The sequence below is a fragment of the Notolepis coatsorum genome, assembly GCF_963971535.1.
Source record: "Notolepis coatsorum genome assembly, chromosome: 12".
NCBI lineage: Eukaryota > Metazoa > Chordata > Actinopteri > Aulopiformes > Paralepididae > Notolepis > Notolepis coatsorum.
This window is the reverse complement of record NC_140176.1, coordinates 69,714,690-69,736,827: the sequence shown is the minus strand read 5'-3', so window position 1 is coordinate 69,736,827 and position 22,138 is coordinate 69,714,690. Positions and strand designations below refer to the sequence as shown.

The 22,138-nt window shown below is 47.6% G+C and overlaps 1 protein-coding gene across 1 annotated transcript in view; it reads left to right on the top strand.

The window, feature by feature from the left end:
• The window catches only part of mbtps2 (membrane-bound transcription factor peptidase, site 2), a 60,298-nt gene that overhangs the window by 5,365 nt on the left and 32,795 nt on the right, over positions 1–22,138 (top strand). Inside the window, exons 4-7 of the mRNA XM_084326014.1 lie at positions 12,284–12,387; positions 17,249–17,376; positions 19,069–19,187; positions 21,075–21,255. Of these exons, the coding sequence (XP_084182140.1) occupies positions 12,284–12,387; positions 17,249–17,376; positions 19,069–19,187; positions 21,075–21,255 (532 nt within the window). The remainder of the gene's footprint in view (positions 1–12,283; positions 12,388–17,248; positions 17,377–19,068; positions 19,188–21,074; positions 21,256–22,138) is intronic.

Here is a 22,138-nt window from a genome sequence, read left to right as displayed (position 1 = left end):
GCAAGCACACACACACACAGGGGTGCAGTCGTAATATGGGCGAAGGCCAAACGCCCGCGCAAGCGCGCTCCCGCGCACGCGCATACATGTTCCCTCTGTTGCGCACAAAACAGATGATACACCTTGTCTCATCCTTCCAGTGAAGTCGGGAGATCAAGCAACCCCCCACCACACCTACAGGGCTTGTATTTGGTTGTCGGTATCCTATTATTATGCAAAGTCTAGGTGATAAGTGGCGCGACGAGTCATTTTATCACCTAGACTTTGCATAATAATAGGATGCGCGCACTTCGGCCTCAGTGACGACGGCCAAACGCCGTTTGACCGCGTTTGCCCAGCACTGCACCCCTGCACACACACATACACACACACACACACACAATGTATATGCACACATCAAATCTAAAAACACCAACATACAAAGCCTGTACATGGAGATGGTGATGGTCAGACTATCTTGGCTTCTTTATCTTTATAAAGTGTGACTGCAGTGTGCAGGAAGGACTGCTGGAGGCGCTGTGTCCTGGCAGGGGGTACGGAGATAGAGATGGGCTGTTTCTCATTTGATCCGCCAGTACAGTGTGGTCTGGTTGGAGGGAGAAGGTCATGTAGTGGGTGGGATGGGCTCATTAAGGTTTCTATGTTCTTCCCTGCTGAAGGCCAGTGGGCTGCAACACGTGGGCCACATGTTTTCTTCACATCCTTTTCCTTGCTGTTCTAGAATAAACAGTTCTTAAGATTCTCAGCGAGACAGAGGACCTTGGACCTGTGTCTTTGGATCTCTAATTTTTTGGACTGGTCTTGTGTTTATATATACTCATTGCAATGTCCAGTTGCTTGGGCTATTATATTTAATAATTACATATTACATATAGGGCTGCAACTAACAACTATTTTGATAATCGATTAATCTGTCAATTATCACTTTGATATACATTTTTTTATTGTTTTTTTAAAAGCAAAATTATATGCAAGAAAAACTGACCATTGTTCCTTGTCTTGTACAGCACTCTTTCAAACAATTTGCAAATTGACGGTTATAAAACAAAAAGCAAAGATACATGTATGCTATACATCAAGAGTGCTTACTGTTGTGAAGGATCAGATTAAACCGAATATATATATTTATTTATGGATATATATTTAATAGTATTTGTATATCGTTTGATATCCCTTGTATATTCCTTGTACATATACACTGAATATCCCTTTGGTCTACTAACAGCCCATAATAGTTTCATTCTCTCATTGGACAAGAACTTGGCGCCAGCAGCCAAGCCCCTTGGTTCAAGTTCAATCGTGCCGACGAACATGTCGTTACTAGCCCCGGTTCCGCGTAGGAATACGTCTGCCGAAATACGAATGGTACTATTTGTTCACAGCGCATATATATATGGCGCAAGTAAAGTAGAACTTCCCTGAGCCCTTAGTTCTTTACCCTCCAACCTAGTGGCAAGACGTTAAGCCTCACCCACGATACACGTGTGGTGCAGTATGGTCAACTTGGCCTCAGAATGGCATTGAGACATCGTGTGGATTAATAGTTGAATTGTCATAGTTTGGCACTATACCGTCGAGTGGGACGTATTTCTATTAAGTTAATAATAGTCTATTATGTATGGTGCATCGTTCGGTTAGAGTTATAAAGTGAGCAGTACCCCCATCGTTATCTAGAGTCTTAACCAGGCTTGGCAGACCACGTGTGGTGCTTTCATCCGAGGAGTTCTGGGCAAGGACGAGTGGACCTGCACATTGGATTACCTTACCCGGACGACGGCGAGCCCTACACGGCTTGGATTATCTACTTGCTTTGGGTGCTTTGATTATGCCATGGATAACAGCCAACACTGGTAAGTGTTGGAACTACCCCCGAGAGGAGTCCAGGTGAGACGGCGCTCTAACCCGAGTGAGGTCGCCTCACGTCTCTTCGTTGTGGACCGGCAGCTACCGTCTACAAGAGGGCCCAACTGTATTCATCTGTGGACCAAGGTTCTGTGGGCACCGTGTTCAGCACTCTGAATTCTCCCAAGAAATCGTTGGCCAGATGGGATATCGCCAGCGGCTCTCCTAACCCCCCCCCCCCCTACTGACTTACAACCAGCGGGACCCCCTTTAGTGTATCCAGCTATAATCATTAAGTACCATCGCTATAGTTCCCTAAAGAACCAGGTTGTATACTTGCTTCCTGCGTAACCAGAGATTGGACATTCAATGTAGATTTGCCTACGAATACTCATTTGCCTTACAAGTGCATTCAAATCATAAATGTCATTACGTGAACGTTGTATATACCCTTTGCTATATATTAAAGATTCGACGGATACATTTGTGTGGACTTGGTTTCATCAGGTGGGAAAGTGTTCATCATATCTATATCATGTACTGTGTGGCCAGTAGTTAAAGTACATAAAGCGGTAGTGGTTTAATGATACCATACTTATCAATACAGTCAGGGAATTGTACCCCTCAGTTACAATTGGTCCTTCGAGCCGGATGGTAACTAGTGTAATATTAATATAGTGTTATTAATATTGAAATGGCCTATGATGAACACTCCACGAAACGGTCCTCCTAACGTAGAACGCCCGCGGCGCAGACGACAGCCACCTCCGTACTTAGAGGATTACGCTGTCAGTCAACTACCTAGCCTTCTACAAACGGTAAACGCGGTAAAAGTAGAAAGTAAAATTATGTCTGACCTTAACGACCAGGTTACCCCGACCACAGAGGCCCTAGTGGGTTCTAATGTAACTGACCAAGCTCACGGTGGGGACCAGGAGGGAGCTGACATGCCTTTACCCCCCGCCAATACCGGAGAAGTAGTCCCCGACCAGCCCCGGGAGGAAGACAACCCTACAGAGAGAGAACTCTGCACGGAAGAAGAGGAGGAGAGCGCAGAGGAAATAGAGCTCCAGGACTCCCCAACGAGTACCGCCAGGAGCGGCTCACCTCTACAACCGTCTTCCCCCAGCGAAGCGGAGAGGATGCTATCACAGGCGTTCCTCGTCAGCCTGACAGCCTCTACCGAACGCGATCGACTCCAGGGTGAACACGATCGACTTCAGGGTGAACGCGATCGACTCCAGACACAGCAACGGAGCGAAGAAGAGCGTATACGCCTGGAGATGAGACGCCTTCAGACGGAAGAGAATATGGCAAGAGACCGAGCAGACACCCAGCGTGCCGCTGCCGGTGCCCAAAGAGAAGCAGAGCGCGACCTCGCTCTCATCCAGCGCGAAACCGAGCGCGACAGACTACAAGCCGAGCGCGACAAGCTACAAGCGCAACTAATGGAGCAGCTGATCCTCAAGGCAACACCCTCTCCCTCCGCCAGGGGTTCAAGGAACTCGTCGAGACAACAGTCAAGGGCAGCGTCTCCTAACCGAGCAAGCGACCCTGAACTTGACCAACAGACCAAGCCTATACCCCCCGCAGACCCCCTTCCCCGACCGGTCCAAGCGAGACCCAGCTACAAGGAAGGAGCAGCATACACTGCGGAGAAGCTAAATAAACGACTACAGGATCTAGAGGACCTGATAGAAGAAGAAGAGGGAGAGGAGGAGAACCAAGCCTGACGACAGCACAGTACTCCACCGGACCAGGAGGTCCAGTACAGCCCAGGCTATACCCCCGCGGCGCTGCGCTACAGACCCCCGACTCTATTCACGGGTGAGCACGACGCACGACCAGCCCCGAGGAATAGCACCTGGACCAGCGGGCCATGGTACCCTGCCGGTACCAGCCCACAGAGAGGCGCAAGAGGAGACTCGCCTAGGAGGCCTCTCCCCCAACGCTCGCCAATGTATCAGCCATCCACGGCGTCATACATTGCCACACCGACCATCCCAGACTTCACCCATGAGAATCGGGCACAGTACACGGAGCTCCGAATGTGCTTAGAGACAATGATGGTGGATGTCGTTGATGAACGTCACAAGTATGCAATATTACTGAAGCACATGAAAGTACCCCGAGCGCACAATATAGCGCTAGCCTATGCCACCTCTACGACCCCATACACCGCGGCTCTAGCAGCGCTGGACCAAAGATATGGACGTATATGGGATTACGTAATCCAAGAGATAAGGCATATTGACCGCCTACCCCCAGCAACAGACAATCGCTCATTAGACGACCTGTCTATAAAAGTGCAGTCCCTGGTAGGGATGCTGGGAGCGCAACGAGAAAAGGGTATGCACGAGCTATACGCCAACTCTAACGTCGAGAGGATTTTAGAGAAGCTGCCACCCGCCAGACAAGAGCGCTTTAGGCGGCAGAGAGACCACCGTGATCCTAACGGTCCCGAACCATCCCTCCTCGATCTAGCCGACTTCCTGGCGAGAGAAGTCAGCAGCTTACGACTGGATACGTTCGTGCGGAGCACACCAAGCTCCAGAGAGGGACCCAGGAGAATAAACGATGGAAGAAGATCGGTGACTGTCATGCACCAATCAGAATCAGTACCGAGCAGTAAGAACCACAGTACCCCCTCGAGAAAAGAGAAGTGGAAGATGGTGTGCCCGTACTGCGAGAAGGAACACTGGCTGTCACAATGTGACCTGTTCAAGAAGATGAATGCAGAAGAAGTGAGTCAATGGATAAAGTCCAACAGGCGCTGTTACCGATGTGCGCGCAGTCACATGGCAGCCGAGTGCCGCCTAAAGAAGAGGTGCAGTCGGTGTGACGGAGCCCACCTAGATGTCCTACACGACAGTAACAGAAGAAAGCCTGCACCTGCACCATCGAGCAGCACCAAGGCAAGTGTCATGTACATTGACCCCGCCAGCAGCAGCGGCGCCCAAGTGCTCTTAAAGGTAGTCCGTGTAACATTGAGCTACCAAGATAAAGTCATGGACACTTACGCCGTCCTTGATGACGGGTCAGAGAAGACCCTTCTGCTCGCGTCCGCTGCGGCCCAGCTGGGACTGCGGGGGAGCGAGAACCAAATGACGATTCGGACAATAAGAAGAGATTTAAAGACTATAAAAGGCGAGAATGTCTCCTTCACTATCGCAGCAAGCGGGCAGCCAGAGCGACGGTATAGGATTACAAATGCTTTCACCAGCCAAGAAATAGGACTATCACAGTACACCTACCCCATCGCCAAGCTGATGGATAAATATGTGCACCTGCGTCAACTACCTATCCCGCTCATAGACGGCGCCACCCCGACCCTGCTGATAGGCTCCGACCATGCAGACCTCATAGTCCCGATAGACCGGGTCCATACAGGACCCAGAGGCTGTCCTGCAGCAGTCGAGACCCGCCTAGGATGGACACTACAAGGCCCCCTCGCTAAATCTCTCAACCGAACAGCAGCCACTAGCTGCCTCCACTCCAGAGTGACAGAAGAAGACACCACTCTCCTGCAGCATGTCGAGAGGCTATGGACACTAGAGACAATGCCCTTTAAGAACGAAAAGAAAGACATTCGTTCTAAAGAAGACATTTACGCCATAAACCTCCTCGAGCAAGGGACAAAGAGAGTCACAGTCGGCGGAGTGATGAGATACGCAACTCCACTCCTGAGGCGAGAGGGAATGCCCACCTTTCACGCAAAAAGACGCTACGGAGCGGTATCTATTGAACACAGAGCGGCGCCTAGCCAAAGACCCCGCTCAAGAGAGTGTGTACCGCGCTGAGATTGAGAAGCTAATCACAGCGGGACACGTAACAAAGATTGACTGGCGACGCCGTGCGCTGCTCCGCGCCTCTCTGATCAAAGACGGCTTTGATCTCCGGCAGCAGGCCAGCAGCGACCCCCCAGTAACATTTGCACTACAGAAACACGTCGCAGAGGACCCAGCAGCAGATGAAGAGGTCCGACACAGTGTGAAGAACAGTTTCTACGTGGACAACTGTTTACAAAGCGTTTCGACTCAAGAAGAAGCCGAGGCTCTCCTACTCAAGCTACGCGCCTCCCTGATTAAAGGCGGCTTTGATCTCAGGCAGTGGGCCAGCCGCGACCCGCACGTATTGCGCAGCCTCTCCCCCGCGGACAAGGCTGCCAGCAGCGAGACCTGGATGGCGACAATCCCAGGAGAAGCCCAAGAAATGACACTAGGACTAGTCTGGCGCTTCAAAACAGACTCGCTCCACTATAGACACAAACCCCTGACCACGGAGCAGGGAAGGTCGACGGCGATACCGACCACCAGACGGAGTGTGTACAGAACACTCGCCAGACAATATGACCCGTTGGGATGTATTCTACCTTACACCACCAGGGCAAAGATGATTGTACGAGCACTATGGGACAAGGACCAGGGCTGGGACGACCCAATACCCGCACCCCTTGCCTCCACATGGAGAGAGTGGGAGACGGAGCTCCGCTCACTCCCAGGCGTCAATATACGCCGCAGCTACTTCCCACCCACAGTGAGGCCAGAGACATGCAAGATGGATCTACACGTCTTCAGTGACGCCTCCGAAGTAGCCTATGGATCGGTGGCCTACTTGCGTGCCCAAGAGAAGGGAGGAGAGATACACACTGCTTTCATCCTGGCTCGCTCAAGAATAGCCCCACGAAAGCAACAATCTATCCCGCGTCTAGAGCTCTGCGCAGCCCTAGCAGGAGCGCATCTAGCCACGTTAATCCAACGTGAACTCACCATTCCGGTGCACAGAACAATCTTGTGGTCAGATTCCACGACAGTACTCACATGGATCAAGTCTGATTCATGCAGATACAAAGTCTTCGTGGGAGTCAGAGTCACCGAGATTCAAGAGTTAACAGAAGCAGCGAGCTGGCGGTATGTGGACACCAAACACAACCCAGCTGACGTCATCACCCGGGGAATGTCCCTAGATGACCTCACCCGTCACAACATCTACAGTGACGGACCAGAGTTCCTCAAGCTCCCGGAAGGAGAGTGGCCTACGCCCACCCCACGGGAGGCGAGTAAAGAGGAGGCTGAGAACAAGAAACCTATGTTCTGTGGACTGAGCACAGTCGCCTCCACAGACCCCAACATAGATGACTGCCTCACCCTACAGAGTGCGCAACTAAAGACATTTCTGTGGCACCACCCAGAGATTCAGCCCACTGCCGACATTTCAGCAGCTGACTACGAAGAAGCAGAACTTCTTCTACTACAACGAGCCCAGAGAGACTCGTTCCCCGATGAGCTAGACTGTCTACAGGGAGGAAAGCCCGTCCCATCAGACAGCAGATTGCTCCACCTGGCACCCGAGAGCGACGCCCATAATCTCATCAGAGTGGGTGGTCGTCTGCGGAGAGCCCCCGATCTACCGGATGACGTTAAGTACCCGATAGTCTTGAACAGCCGACACAAGGTCACAGAGCTGATCATAAAGAAATACGACGAGGATGTACACCACGCAGGAGCAGAGAGAGTCTTCGCGGAGATCAGACGTCGCTATTGGATACTTCAAGGGAGAGAAGCAGTGCGACGCTTCCAGCGAACCTGTCTAGACTGCCGAAAGTGGCGCGCGCAGCCCAGCATACCCCGGATGGCTGACCTACCTCCCTGTCGCCTCCGACTCGGCGACAAGCCATTCCACTCCACAGGCATGGACTGTTTTCTCCCGTTGTATATAAAGAAAGGAAGAGGAACCGAGAAGCGGTGGGGTATTGTATTCAAATGCATGACCACCAGAGCGATACATATCGAACTCCTTCCAACCATGAGCACAGACTCATTCCTTATGGCCTTCCGAAGATTCACATCACGGAAAGGAAAACCGTCTACATTGTTGTCTGATCACGGGACAAACTTCAAAGGCGGAGAAAGAGAGCTGAGAGAGAGCTTCCAAGCTATGGGCCCAGAACTTAAGACCCACCTCGCTCCATCCCAGATTGACTTCCAGTTTAATCCCCCGAACGCACCCCACTTCGGTGGAACCTGGGAACGAGAAGTACGTTCTATAAAGACAGCCCTGTACGCCGTGCTTGGGGCCCAGACTGTGGCGGAAGAAGTCCTAATGACAGTCCTCACGGAGATCGAGGGAGTATTGAACTCCAAGCCCCTCGGCTACGTCTCCAGTGATATAGCAGATGTCGACCCAGTCACCCCCAACACACTCTTGATGGGGCGGCTGGACCCCGCGCTACCCCAGACAATGTACAGGCCTGAAGAAGCGAACGGCCGAAGAATGTGGAGGTACAGTCAAGTACTAGCTGACAAGTTTTGGAACAGCTTTCTACTCCACTACTTACCGTCTCTACAGACCCGCCAGAAGTGGGTAAAAGAGAGACAATTTGACAGAAGGAACAGTCGTCATGATTATCGACCAGTCACTACCCAGAGCTATGTGGCCGGCTGGCCGCGTAAGCAAAGTGATCACCGGTGCCGATGGCAAGGTCCGAGCAGCTGAAGTGCTCGTCCAAGGGCGAACTTACACACGACCCGTGGCGAGGCTAATAGAACTGCCCAGACTCCCAGACACTATCGATGACGACCATGACCCCATGACTTTGTGAGTTGACTGACCCTTACAGCGGACCTTGAGTGGTAGACAGTGCGGTCAATCTGTCTCTGCTTAGCTAATTAGGTGGGACTAATTAGGGGGCGGCTGTTGTGAAGGATCAGATTAAACCGAATATATATATTTATTTATGGATATATATTTAATAGTATTTGTATATCGTTTGATATCCCTTGTATATTCCTTGTACATATACACTGAATATCCCTTTGGTCTACTAACAGCCCATAATAGTTTCATTCTCTCATTGGACAAGAACTTGGCGCCAGCAGCCAAGCCCCTTGGTTCAAGTTCAATCGTGCCGACGAACATGTCGTTACTAGCCCCGGTTCCGCGTAGGAATACGTCTGCCGAAATACGAATGGTACTATTTGTTCACAGCGCATATATATATGGCGCAAGTAAAGTAGAACTTCCCTTAGCCCTTAGTTCTTTACCCTCCAACCTAGTGGCAAGACGTTAAGCCTCACCCACGATACACGTGTGGTGCAGTATGGTCAACTTGGCCTCAGAATGGCATTGAGACATCGTGTGGATTAATAGTTGAATTGTCATAGTTTGGCACTATACCGTCGAGTGGGACGTATTTCTATTAAGTTAATAATAGTCTATTATGTATGGTGCATCGTTCGGTTAGAGTTATAAAGTGAGCAGTACCCCCATCGTTTTCCTCGCGTTATCTAGAGTCTTAACCAGGCTGGGCAGACCACGTGTGGTGCTTTCATCCGAGGAGTTCTGGGCAAGGACGAGTGGACCTGCACATTGGATTACCTTACCCGGACGACGGCGAGCCCTACACGGCTTGGATTATCTACTTGCTTTGGGTGCTTTGATTATGCCATGGATAACAGCCAACACTGGTAAGTGTTGGAACTACCCCCGAGAGGAGTCCAGGTTAGACGGCGCTCTAACCCGAGTGAGGTCGCCTCACGTCTCTTCGTTGTGGACCGGCAGCTACCGTCTACAAGAGGGCCCAACTGTATTCATCTGTGGACCAAGGTTCTGTGGGCACCGTGTTCAGCACTCTGAATTCTCCCAAGAAATCGTTGGCCAGATGGGATATCGCCAGCGGCTCTCCTAACCCCCCCCCCCCCCCCCCTACTGTCTTAAACCCCCTTTAGTGTATCCAGCTATAATCATTAAGTACCATCGCTATAGTTCCCTAAAGAACCAGGTTGTATACTTGCTTCCTGCGTAACCAGAGATTGGACATTCAATGTTGATTTGCCTACGAATACTCATTTGCCTTACAAGTGCATTCAAATCATAAATGTCATTACGTGAACGTTGTATATACCCTTTGCTATATATTAAAGATTCGACGGATACATTTGTGTGGACTTGGTTTCATCAGGTGGGAAAGTGTTCATCATATCTATATCATGTACTGTGTGGCCAGTAGTTAAAGTACATAAAGCGGTAGTGGTTTAATGATACCATACTTATCAATACAGTCAGGGAATTGTACCCCTCAGTTACACTTACGTTTTGTTTTGTTTTTACTAAAACCTGTTTAAGTCTTTAGTTTGAAAGGAGCTGAACAGTTTAAATATTAATAAAGAAAAACATAAAACACAAACTACTTTAAGTGTTGCCAACAATTTTTTAAATAATTTGTTGCATCACTAATTACATATATAATATTTACTCAGTCTGGATATGAGACTCATGATAATCCCAGGTGTAAATGGATCATATGTGTTCAGTAGTATCCATGTTGTTTATCATGTTCTCTCCTGGAACTGGTCCCTAACACTGTTGGATGTGATTTATCTTGAGATATCCACGGCGCGGGTGATTGGGGTGGGGCAGGCTGGTATTGACCTGTGGTTTGCAACAGCTGAGAAGGTCAGGACCGCCGTGTGCGGCTGAGCGGGGTTGAGGTGCTTGTTCGGGGGAGTCCGGCGGTCTCGTGGGAGGGGGAGGAGGAAATGTCTTGTCTGTCTTGTCTTTTGTCTTGTCCTTCTTAACTTTAACTGGGGGAATTTTATTGGGGGGGAGCTATTTTGCTATTTTGCTATTTCTTCACTGTTTGGGCACGTTTGCACGGTTCCTGTGAGTCTATGGAACACTCTGTAGGTTTTTGTTTTTCGAAAAGGTTCATTGTTTTGTATTTCTGGTCGGGTACTCAGGGGCAGCGTTTTTTCTACCTCAGGATCTTAAGCCGTTTTGAGGCTGGGCTCCAACCACTGTGTGGCCTGGTGACAATTGCCACATTGTTATGCAGCTGGGAATCTCTGACATCACTGATATGCACGTTTTGAGATGACTCAGATTGGTGAGGGTGAGGGTTGTGAGGGGAATTGGAAGAGTGCGCCAATATGAGAATTAGAGACATAAGTCTTATTGATATAGAGCCACACGGCCGGGAAATGGTACTGAATACTGGGAAAGGCCAATTGTAAGATAGTACCCCTTAAATTAAAATGTTGTACTCTGTTTTTATAAATTGTTATTTCTTTTATTATTATTGCTCTGTTATCTCCCTGTGAAGTTTTGTGTATTGTTATTATGGTTATTGTATTGTGTTGTCTTGTTTTCATGTTAAGAAAAATTTGATAAAAAATTAGGCCAATATTGCGGTCTGGTGGGCCGTGGTGGAAAAACTAAAAGAACACATATGACTCTGGAAAGTACTGAAAGTACTGGATAAGGTATTATATTGATGGCTCACGTTGGGGTCCTGAGGGGGGGGGGAGATAGAGCGAATATTCATGTATGTTGATGGTTATGGTGTTTTTGTATTTTTAATTTTGTTTTGTTTATTATTTTTCATTCAATATTGGTCCTATGTATATTTTCTGACCCCCTTCTGATCTGGGTCTGGTGACCGTGGGCTCTGGCTGGGGTGGGCCGCGGTTCGGGGTCTCTGCGGGTCGAGGCGCTAAAGAGGCGTGGTGCTTTGGCTCGCGGGGGGGCCGGGCTGTGGGTCCTCCGGGACTGTGGCTTGTGGTTGCTGGACCTGGAGGTGGAGGGGGCTCGGTAAGCACTTTTTATAGTAAAGATTTTATTTTGTTATCCTTTTTCTTTGTGACAACTTGTATTGACTGGTTGTGTATCCGATATATAATGGGTCTAATTTATTGTCTAGTCATTGTTGTGTTAGTTTGTGTTCTTGGATGTCTGTTATGTAATATTGTCATTATTGTGCTGTGTTGTTTCTTGTTTGAAAATATGAAAATAAAAAGATTTGGTCAAAAAAAATCATGTTCTCTCCTGGCTCTGTGCTGTAGTATCCATGTTGATTATCATGTTCTCTCCTGGCTCTGTGCTGTAGTATCCATGTTGTTTATCATGGTCTCTCCTGGCTCTGTGCTGTAGTATCCATGTTGTTTATCATGTTCTCTCCTGGCTCTGTGCTGTAGTATCCATGTTGTTTATCATGGTCTCTCCTGGCTCTGTGCTGTAGTATCCATGTTGTTTATCACGGTCTCTCCTGGCTCTGTGCCGTAGTATCCATGTTGTTTATCATGTTCTCTCCTGGCTCTGTGCTGTAAGTTCCATGTTGTTTATCATATTCTCTCTGTGCTGTAGTATCCATGTTGTTTATCATGTTCTCTCCTGGCTCTGTGCTGTAAGTTCCATGTTGTTTATCATGTTCTCTCTGTGCTGTAAGTTCCATGTTGTTTATCACGGTCTCTCCTGGCTCTGTGCTGTAAGTTCCATGTTGTTTATCACAGTCTCTCCTGGCTCTGTGCTGTAAGTTCCATGTTGTTTATCATGTTCTCTCCTGGCTCTGTGCTGTAGTACCCATGTTGTTTATCACGGTCTCTCCTGGCTCTGTGCTGTAAGTTCCATGTTGTTTATCACGGTCTCTCCTGGCTCTGTGCTGTAGGTTCCTGGTGTCAACCTGCCAGTCAGTCAGCTGGCCTACTTCTTCTCAGCCCTGCTGCTCAGTGGAGTCATACATGAGCTGGGCCATGCTGTGGCAGCCCTGAGGTAACACACACACACACACACACACACACACACACACACACACACACGCACGCCTTTTTCATGCCTTGTGGGGACATTTCTTACCCATACCCTTATCCTAACCGTAACCACTACATGCCTACTCCTCACCTTAAAGGTAGAATATGTAACCTGAGGCAAAAGAGCTCCGCTTAGTTACTTTTTTGTGATGCGTGGGTTGGAGTTTTGTAACTTATTATACTGTGAATTTCTCCAGACCTCTCTTGGCAGAGCCTGGGATGTGGCCAGCAGTAGCAACTCCTCCGCCTATCTATCCCCACTCAACTCCTAACCCACACATCTATCCCCACTCAACTCCTAACCCACACATCTATCCCCACTCAACTCCTAACCCACACATCTATCCACACTCAACTCCTAACCCACACATCTATCCCCACTCAACTCCTAACCCACACATCTATCCCCACTCAACTCCTAACTAGGGATGTCCGATATTATCGGCCGACCGATATTATCGGCCGATATCGGCAGTAAAATGTGATATCGGAAAATATCGGTATCGGTAAAAAAAAAAAAAAAAAAATTTTTTTTTTTTTTTTACATTTATTTAACCTTTATTTACCCAGGCAAGCAAGTAAGAACCAATTCTTATTTTATTTATTGTCAAAAGTATGCATGTTGGTTTAATTCAACAACAAGAGATATGTAATGTTAATTTTTACTTTTTTAATTATCATATTTTGCACAGATAATGCTTACATTTAGAAAGCCTTTTGAATGCATCCAGTGAAATTATTAGTTACCTGAAATTATTCAGTTTTTTTGGGGGGAAACCCTGCATATATCGGTATCGGTTGATATCGGTATCGGTATCGGTATCGAAATTAAGAGTTGGACAATATCGGAATATCGGTATCGGTAAAAAAGCCAATATCGAGCATCCCTACTCCTAACCCACACATCTATCTCCACTCAACTCCTAAACCACACATCTATCCCCACTCAACTCCTAACCCACACATATATCCCCACTCAACTCCCAACCCACACATCTATCCCCACTCAACTCCCAACCCACACATCTATCCCCACTCAACTCCTAACCCACACATCCCTACTCAACTCCCAACCCACACAAACAACTAAAAAGTAAACAAAGCACAATACCAAGTGGTGCTCTTTTGCCCTTTTTTTTTTTTGCCTTTTTTTTTTTTTTTTTGTTTTGGCAACATATTTTGGCTAAATATGCCTCGTTTTATAAATGTGTATGATAACATAGTGCTGTAATTACATTTTCTAATAAATATGCATGATCAAGTTCAACGTGTGCTTTTATTTTGATATTCCTTCATTCCACGTTGAAATGATGCGATGTGGGGTCGCAAAAAATAAGCCTAAATAAAATGGGGTTGTGGTATAAAAAACTTTGAGAACCCCTGGCCTAGAGGCCTGTTTGACGGCATTACAGATTCTACTGTTAACCTTAACCATAGCCAAAACCTGTCTGTCCCCACAAGCACAGATCAAATAAATTATTGCTTTCTTAGGTAAACCACACACACACACACACACACCTACACACACACACACACACACACACACACACACACACACACACACACACACACACACACACACACACACACACACACACACACACACACAAAGGGCTAAATCTGTTCTAGTCGGCACAATCTACAGACCGCCAGATCAAACTGGCTTTTATGATACTCTGGATGTGTGCTTAGCTGGAGCTGAGGATGCTGAAAAGATTCTTATTGGGGATTGGAACACGGATATGCAACAAAAAGATGCATCCGTCTTCAAATCCTTCAATAGGTTTTGTGATCTGCACGGCCTCAGCCAGCTAATCACCCAACCCACAAGGGTATGTGAATCAACTCAGACTACCATTGACCTCATCCTGACCTCTGACAAGTCCAAGATCTCCAATAAAGGGGTTATAGCATGCGGGTTAAGTGATCATTATATGATATTCTGTACCCACAAAAAGCTAAAGCAAAAGGCTGGCTGTCACAAAACAGTCACATCTAGAGACCTCAACCTACTCTAGCGAGGCCTTGAACTGGAGAGTCTGGACTGGTCAGATGAACTCAATGGTACACTGGTTGAAGAAACCTGGCTAGGCTTCAAAACCAAATTTTCATCAATACTAAACATGAGAACCACCAGGGTAAAAAATCGCGCTGAGCCATGGATGCACACTGAAATACTGACCGCTATGAAAGCCAGAGACAAAAAATGCTCTGAGTTTTGTAAAAGTCAGTCAAAGCTTACCAAAAGCACGAGCAGTGAACTCCAAGACCACGTGACTGAACTCAAACTAGAAAGAAACAGACTAAGAAATGACGTAAACTCCATGATCAAAACTGATAAAAAAAAATTCATCAATGACAAAACTGAGAAACAAAAATAAACCACGTGAACTTTGGAAATTACTCAACAATCAACTAGGCTGCAGTAAAAAACTTAAAACCAGGTTCTCAAACATAAACATAAAGACGGACAACACGCTCATCACAGACAAGCTGGATGTAGCCAATTACTTAAACACTTTCTTCACAAACATAGCCACAACACTGGTAAACAAACTACCCTCCCACTCAGGGCAGTATGGGGTAGAACACAGTAGCATACTACAAGAACCTAGGCGTCCACAAAGACGACTTCAAACTGGAAATGGTAACTACAGATGAGGTACTAAAAAAACTGAGCGCCCTCCAACCGAACAAGGCCACTGGCCATGACAACATCCCCTCCAAATTCCTCAGAGACTCAGCAGCCGCCATCACCCCAGTCATCACACATAATAAACCTCTCCATAAAACAGGGACACGTCCCCAAGGACTTCAAAATTGCGAGAGTAACACCCCTGCACAAAAAGGGCAGCAAATTAGACCCAGGCAACTACCGCTGTTTCTATCCTTACATCCATCTCGAAAGTCATGGAAAAAATAGTATACGAACAGATCGAAAAGTACCTCGCGGGAAAAAATCTAATCTACGAATTCCAATCTGGCTTCAGAACATCCCACTCCACTGACACATGCAGGTGGACGCGGGCAAATACTGCGGCATGGTCATGCTGGACCTACAAAAGGCCTTCGACACTGTCAATCACACCATTCTGATTGACAAGCTAAAAGCAATTGGTTTTGATAGTCTATCAGTGAGCTGGATACAATCCTACCTGGTGGGGAGAGAACAGATGGTGGAGGTAAACGGTACCCTACCCCCCCCCCCTCAGTGAACTGTGGTGTTCCACAAGGAAGCATACTAGGACCGCTACTATTCCTAATTTATGCAAATGACATGTCGTCAGCTTGTGACTGCAACTTGTTCCGGTTTGCGGACGATTCAGCCCTGCTGGTCTCTGACAAGAACAAGTTACAGGTTGAAAAAGCCCTCGGCTCAGAACTAGGCAATCTGCATATGGCTCGCCGACAACAAACTATCATTACACATGGGCAAAACAGAGTCCATTCTCTTCGGTTCAAATAACAAACTCAGCAAGGCCGACGGCTTCTCGGTTACAGTGGGTGACAATATTGTCACAAGGAAAGATGAAATTACCTACCTGGGTTCCATCCTAGAGGCTAATCTTTCCTGTGACAAAATGGCATCCAATGTAATAAAAAGTCAACCAACGAACTCGATTCTTGTACCGGATCTCCTCTCTGGTAAACAAGAATACCCTGAAGACTCTGGCAGGAGCACTCATTCAAGGGTACTACGACTATGCGTGCACCTCATGGTACCAAAGCACCTCAAAGGCGCTAAAAACAAAATTACAAACATATCAAAACAAACTGGTCAGACTACTGCTTGACCTTACTCCTAGAACCCACCTCACCCCTGCCCACTTTGACAACCTAGGATGGCTTAGAGTAGACGACAGAGTACAGCAACTTGCAATGGGCCTGGTCTACAAGATACACTACGCGACCAAGGTACCCATGTACATGTCAAAATACTTCCCAAAGGTCAGTGAATACCACGATCACAACACCAGAGGGAGCTCCACAAATCATGTTAAACCCAGATTCGGCTCAAACAAGGGACTAAACACGTTTCACAATTATGCCACATCAATGTGGAACGCCCTACCCAAAGCTGTAAAGGAATGTGAATCACTACCCACTTTCAAAAACACTCTCAAAGAACACCTACGGGAGACTGCAATTCGAAACCGGCCCCTACAAATGTCCTAACCCAGTTGTACAGTAAATTACCAAGTATGGCTTTGTCAGTATTCCAATGTACAGTGTACAGTGTGTCCCCCCCCTACCCAACCCGCCCCCCCCCCCCCCCCCCACCTCCAATGTACAGCCCCCACCCAACCCCACCCCAACCAACCCAACCTCCCCAATGTACAGTTTCTACGTCAAATGTATATACACTTTTTCTGGACACTTTTTGTATCACAAACAGTACTGTATTTGCAAATCTGATATGTCATAAATGTATAGATGTAGCAGTACTGTCTATCTGTATGTCATGTATGTCATATATGTTATGATGAATTGAAAATGGGGGACCCTGATGTAAACAAGATGAAAGTCTTTCTCTGGTCTGCATCCCCTTAACAATTGTATGTATTGAGCTGTACTGTACTGTACCCATTCTGCAATCTGTTAATAAACTTTTCAATCAATCAATCACACACACGCACATATCATTAATTTATTATGCAACAGAGACATGTCTGAAATACACACATTTGTAAGATTTAGGGCATTTTTTCCAAGAATGTATAATAAACATAAACCCAAACTTCAGACGGTTCAAGGAATCGTATATTTTTATTAGAGAGTCCCTTTGTTCCCCCGCTCCTCTTTCCTCTGTGACCCTCTGCCAGGGAGCAGGTGAGAGTCAACGGCTTCGGGGTGTTTGTGTTCGTGGTGTACCCTGGAGCGTTTGTGGACCTCTTCACCACACACCTCAACCTCATCTCTCCCGCCCAGCAGTTACGCATCTTCTGTGCAGGTGAGGGGAGTGGCCTTGACATCGTCATTATGGGGCTTGTGTTTGGACTGCAGAGTATTATGTATTATGCAGATATATTGTATGGCTTATATATATATATATATATATATATATATATATATATATATATATATATATATATATATATATATATATATATATATATATATATATAATGACTGTTTCAGTGGAATTGTGTTGCTAAGGGAACAGCTTGAATCCTTGTTTATTCCCTGTTAGTTTTGATATTAGCAACAGGAAATAAACTTGTATCAATTTAGAATGCTTATGTTGTCGAGTAGAAATTAGATTTAGCTTTTGATATGTCGCAGAGGAACAGTCCCGTTGTCTTACATAGCTTGTTATGAATACGATTAGGATAACGTCGTAATGAATCACAACCCAGCCTTGGATTTGGTTGTAAACACAAAATGAGCGTAGGCCTCAGGAGAAGAGGAAGGACCTCGCCTTGTCTCCATGTTGTGATGAGATATATCCTCTAGAGGGCAGCAGAGGGCCACAGCACAAGCTTCTGTACCCCTGATGCAGTCTAGGGGCTGAGTCCCAATGTCCAGGCTACAGACTCGCGGACTGAGCCCTCGTGGACTTGACTGACGCAGTTCCCAGTTCTCAAGGTCGGGAGCCCAAGGTTTCTGAGGAGGAGTTGCATTTGAAACGGCCCTCCCCTTCTCAATAAACAGAATCAACATCAGCTGTGTGGCGTAGCATCAGCAGCCCAGGACCTTGGATGTCATTCTAAAAATAAATGGGATGGGAACAGAAAACGGAATAAAAGCATGAATGTGGGTTTATAATAAATCCACAGGTTCCACACAAGCATATAAAATAGCAGGCTGCAGGGATGTAAGGAATATCATATTACCTATTATGTATATATGTAACGGTTGTGACAACGTCACCTCAAACTTCGATGCCCCGAGTGGGAGTCGAACCCCGGTCTCCCACACCGCAGGCAGCAACACAGACCGCTATACCAAGAGGTGAATCCACTACTTTGCAACGTGTCTGTCTTTGAGGATGTGAGAGTGAGTTTAACCCATAGCACCGCTACTCACCCCAGCCCTTCTTGACTGCGCTTCACGATAGCATCCGTTACATATACAATACTGTATAGGTTTATATAGATTATTCTTTTAGTATTTTACATTCACGGCTCAAGTGCATATATAAGTAAAGCAATGTGTTGGAATTCGTTTTTAAATAACTAAATTCACTGATTTCAATCATCACTTATGCTTTGGATTGTAATTTGTGGGCGATTCCCTTTGGGTGAAGTTCACAAAACTACAGACTCGCTGAGAGAGAGAGAGAGAGAGAGAGAGACCAGACACTGGGATTGTCCCCCTCTATTTCCGCTCTTACGGAAGGCAAAAACACGGAGTAAGTGAAATGTCAAACGGCGGTAAGATGACATATCTCTGGTCTAAACGGACGTATCCAATTAGTGGAAATGACCCGGCGTGGAGCGAGCCTCTCCTCCCACCGGGGGAGAATGTGACATTAACGCCCTGCTGTGTTTATTTATCTCTGTCTCCCTCCTCCTCCGCTGCGGTGTCGCGCTGGGCCCCCGTCGGGAGTGTTTCTGTCACATAACTTGTTTATTGTTTATCGCGGGCGCAGGGTGATGTAACGTTAATGCTCTGTTTACGTCTTGTTTTGTCTTCCCTGTAGGAGTGTGGCACAACTTTGTCCTGTGTCTGGCGGCGTTGATCTGCCTCCTCCTGCTGCCAGTGTTCCTGTGGCCCGCCTACACCACGGGGGCCGGGGCGCTCATCACCGAGGTGGTGCAGGTGTGTGTGTGTGTGTGTGGGTCACCACCGGGGCGCGGGTCACCGAGGTGGTGCAGGTGTGTGATTGATGCACAATTAAAAGTGTATTTCCTGCTCATCGAGACCTTTCTCAGCAAAATCCATGCTCTGCTTCATATACTGGATATTAGGGCCGGGCATTTAATCAAGTTTCAATTGTGATTTTGGCATCCCACGATCATGAAAACTTGAGATAATTGAGATAAAACTAGGGATGTCCGATAGTATCGGCCTACTGATATTGGCATTAAAATGTGATATAGGAAATTATCTGTATCGGTTTTCAAAAAAATATATATATATATATATATTTATTTTAATTTATTTAACCTTTATTTACCCAGGCAAGCAAGTAAGAACACATTCAGATTTTTTTTATTGTCAAAAGTATGCATAATGTTGTGTTAATTCCACAACAAGAGATATGTAATGTTAATTACCTGAAATTATTCAGTTTTTTTGGGGGGGGGGGGGGGGGGAACTCTGCATATATTGGTATCGGTTGATATCGGTATCGGAAATGAAGAGTTGGACAATATCGGTATCGGTAAAAAAGCCAATATCGAGCATCCCTAGATAAAACCTTGCCACGTCACTCTCATTTTGTCTTGTGTAACTTGTAAATGCAGCGCACCCTTCCTCCACCGTAGATTCAGCTGGTGTTGAGAGGGAGGGACGGGGCCACGGCACGTTTGTCCAGTTATTTCTAAGCTTTGGTAACTTGTAGAACAGGACAGAAAGGCAGCCTTTGGTCGACAAGAAATCGTCCTATGATGTTTTCAAATCAATGAGTAATCATGTTTGATAATCGTGATTTCAATATCAATCGTGATTATGATTTTTTTTGTCATAATCGAGCAGCTCTACCCCTATCTGTATTTCCTACTCATCGACGACGAGTCCATTTCTCAGCAAAATCCATGCTGGAGATACCCAGCTCCTCCTTAGAGCTCGTTCACCTCTAATCGGACAATGTGGCCCCTCGCCCCCGGGGTGATGCGTTGGTGTGGATGGACTATTTGTGTGACATCATCATGCTGTGAGCTTTTTATATCTCATATTGACTACTGCAAATTTCCAAACCCCAAGAAGCTTTTCTTTTTTTTGAGGAAAAAACGTGTTTCAAATGGCCTTAAACGAGCTATTCTGGAGCTATTCCTGGACTACAAATGAAATGACACATTGTAAAACTGCACCTGTGTGTATATTTACCGGTGTCCCTCCCCCCCCCCCTGTCCTCGTCTCCCACCAGGGCACCCATGTGTATATTTACCGGTGTCCCCCCCCCCCCCCCCCCTGTCCTCGTCTCCCACCAGGGCACCCATGTGTATATTTACCGGTGTCCCCCCCCCCCCCCCTGTCCTCGTCTCCCACCAGGGCACCCATGTGTATATTTACCGGTGTCCCCCCCCCCCCCCCCCCTGTCCTCGTCTCCCACCAGGGCACCCATGTGTATATTTACCGGTGTCCCCCCCCCCCCCCCCCTGTCCTCGTCTCCCACCAGGGCACCCATGTGTATATTTACCGGTGTCCCTTCCCCCCCCCTGTCCTCGTCTCCCACCAGGGCACCCATGTGTATATTTACCGGTGTCCCTTCCCCCCCCTCCCTGTCCTCGTCTCCCACCAGGGCACCCATGTGTATATTTACCGGTGTCCCTTCCCCCCCCTGTCCTCGTCTCCCACCAGGGCACCCATGTGTATATTTACCGGTGTCCCTTCCCCCCCCCCCCCTGTCCTCGTCTCCCACCAGGGCACCCATGTGTATATTTACCGGTGTCCCTTCCCCCCCCCCTGTCCTCGTCTCCCACCAGGGCACCCATGTGTATATTTACCGGTGTCCCTTCCCCCCCTGTCCTCATCTCCCACCAGGGCTCCCCGGCCGAAGGACCCCGGGGCCTCTCCGTGGGTGACATCGTCACCGGGCTGGAGGACTGCACCGTCACAGGGGTGGAGGACTGGACCAGCTGCATGTCTCGCCTCTCCCACGGCCCGCAGACCGGTTACTGCGTCCCCGCGGCCAGCCTGCAGCCCAGCTGGGCCCACGGACGACGTGGGTGAAATGGGGCCCCCGGGAGCACTTCTGGTTCTGACCGGGCCTCCTCCCCTTTCAATTGAGCGGCTTTGTTTGTTGACAGTATATGATTCTGCTGTGTCACTCCCCCCCCCCCCCCCCCCCCCCCTCCCTTCCCCTTCAAACCTTTGGTAGAAAACATTTGAGGGAAGTTATTAAATGTCTCGTTAGACCTCTGCTCTAAGTGACGTCTGGCTTTCTAGGACAATACAACAAAGCACACAAACACACAAATCTAATCATTGGTCCCCCCCCCCCCCTCTCTCTGTTTCTCTGTCTCTCTTTCTTTCTCACTGTCTCTGTGTCTATCTCTCTGTCTCTGTGTGTCTCTCTCTGCTTCTGTCGCTGACTCTCGCTCCCCCCTCTCTGTTTCTTTTTATTTCTGTCTCTGTCTATCTCTCTATCTCTCTGTATGTGTCCCTCTCTCTCTCTGCCTCTGTCTCTGCCTCTCGCTCCCCCCTCTCTGTTTCTCTGTCTCTCGCTTTCTGTCTCTGTGTGTCTATCTCTCTATCTCTCTCTGTATGTGTCCCGCTCTCTGTCTCTGTCTGTGTGTGTCTCTCTCTGCCTCTGTCTCTGCCTCTCGCTCCCCCCCTCTCTCTCTGTTTCTCTGTCTATCTGTCTCTCTCTCTCTGTATCTCTCTGTCTCTGTGTGTGTGTCTCTATCTCTGCCTCTTTCTCTGTATGTGTGTGTCTCTCTCTGTCTCTGCCTCTCGCTCCCCCCCTCTCTCTCTGTCTATCTGTCTATCTCTCTATCTCTCTCTGTATGTATCTCTCTGTCTCTGTGTGTGTGTCTCTATATCTGCCTCTTTCTCTGTATGTGTGTGTCTCTCTCTGCCTCTGTCTGCTTCTCACCCCTCTCTCT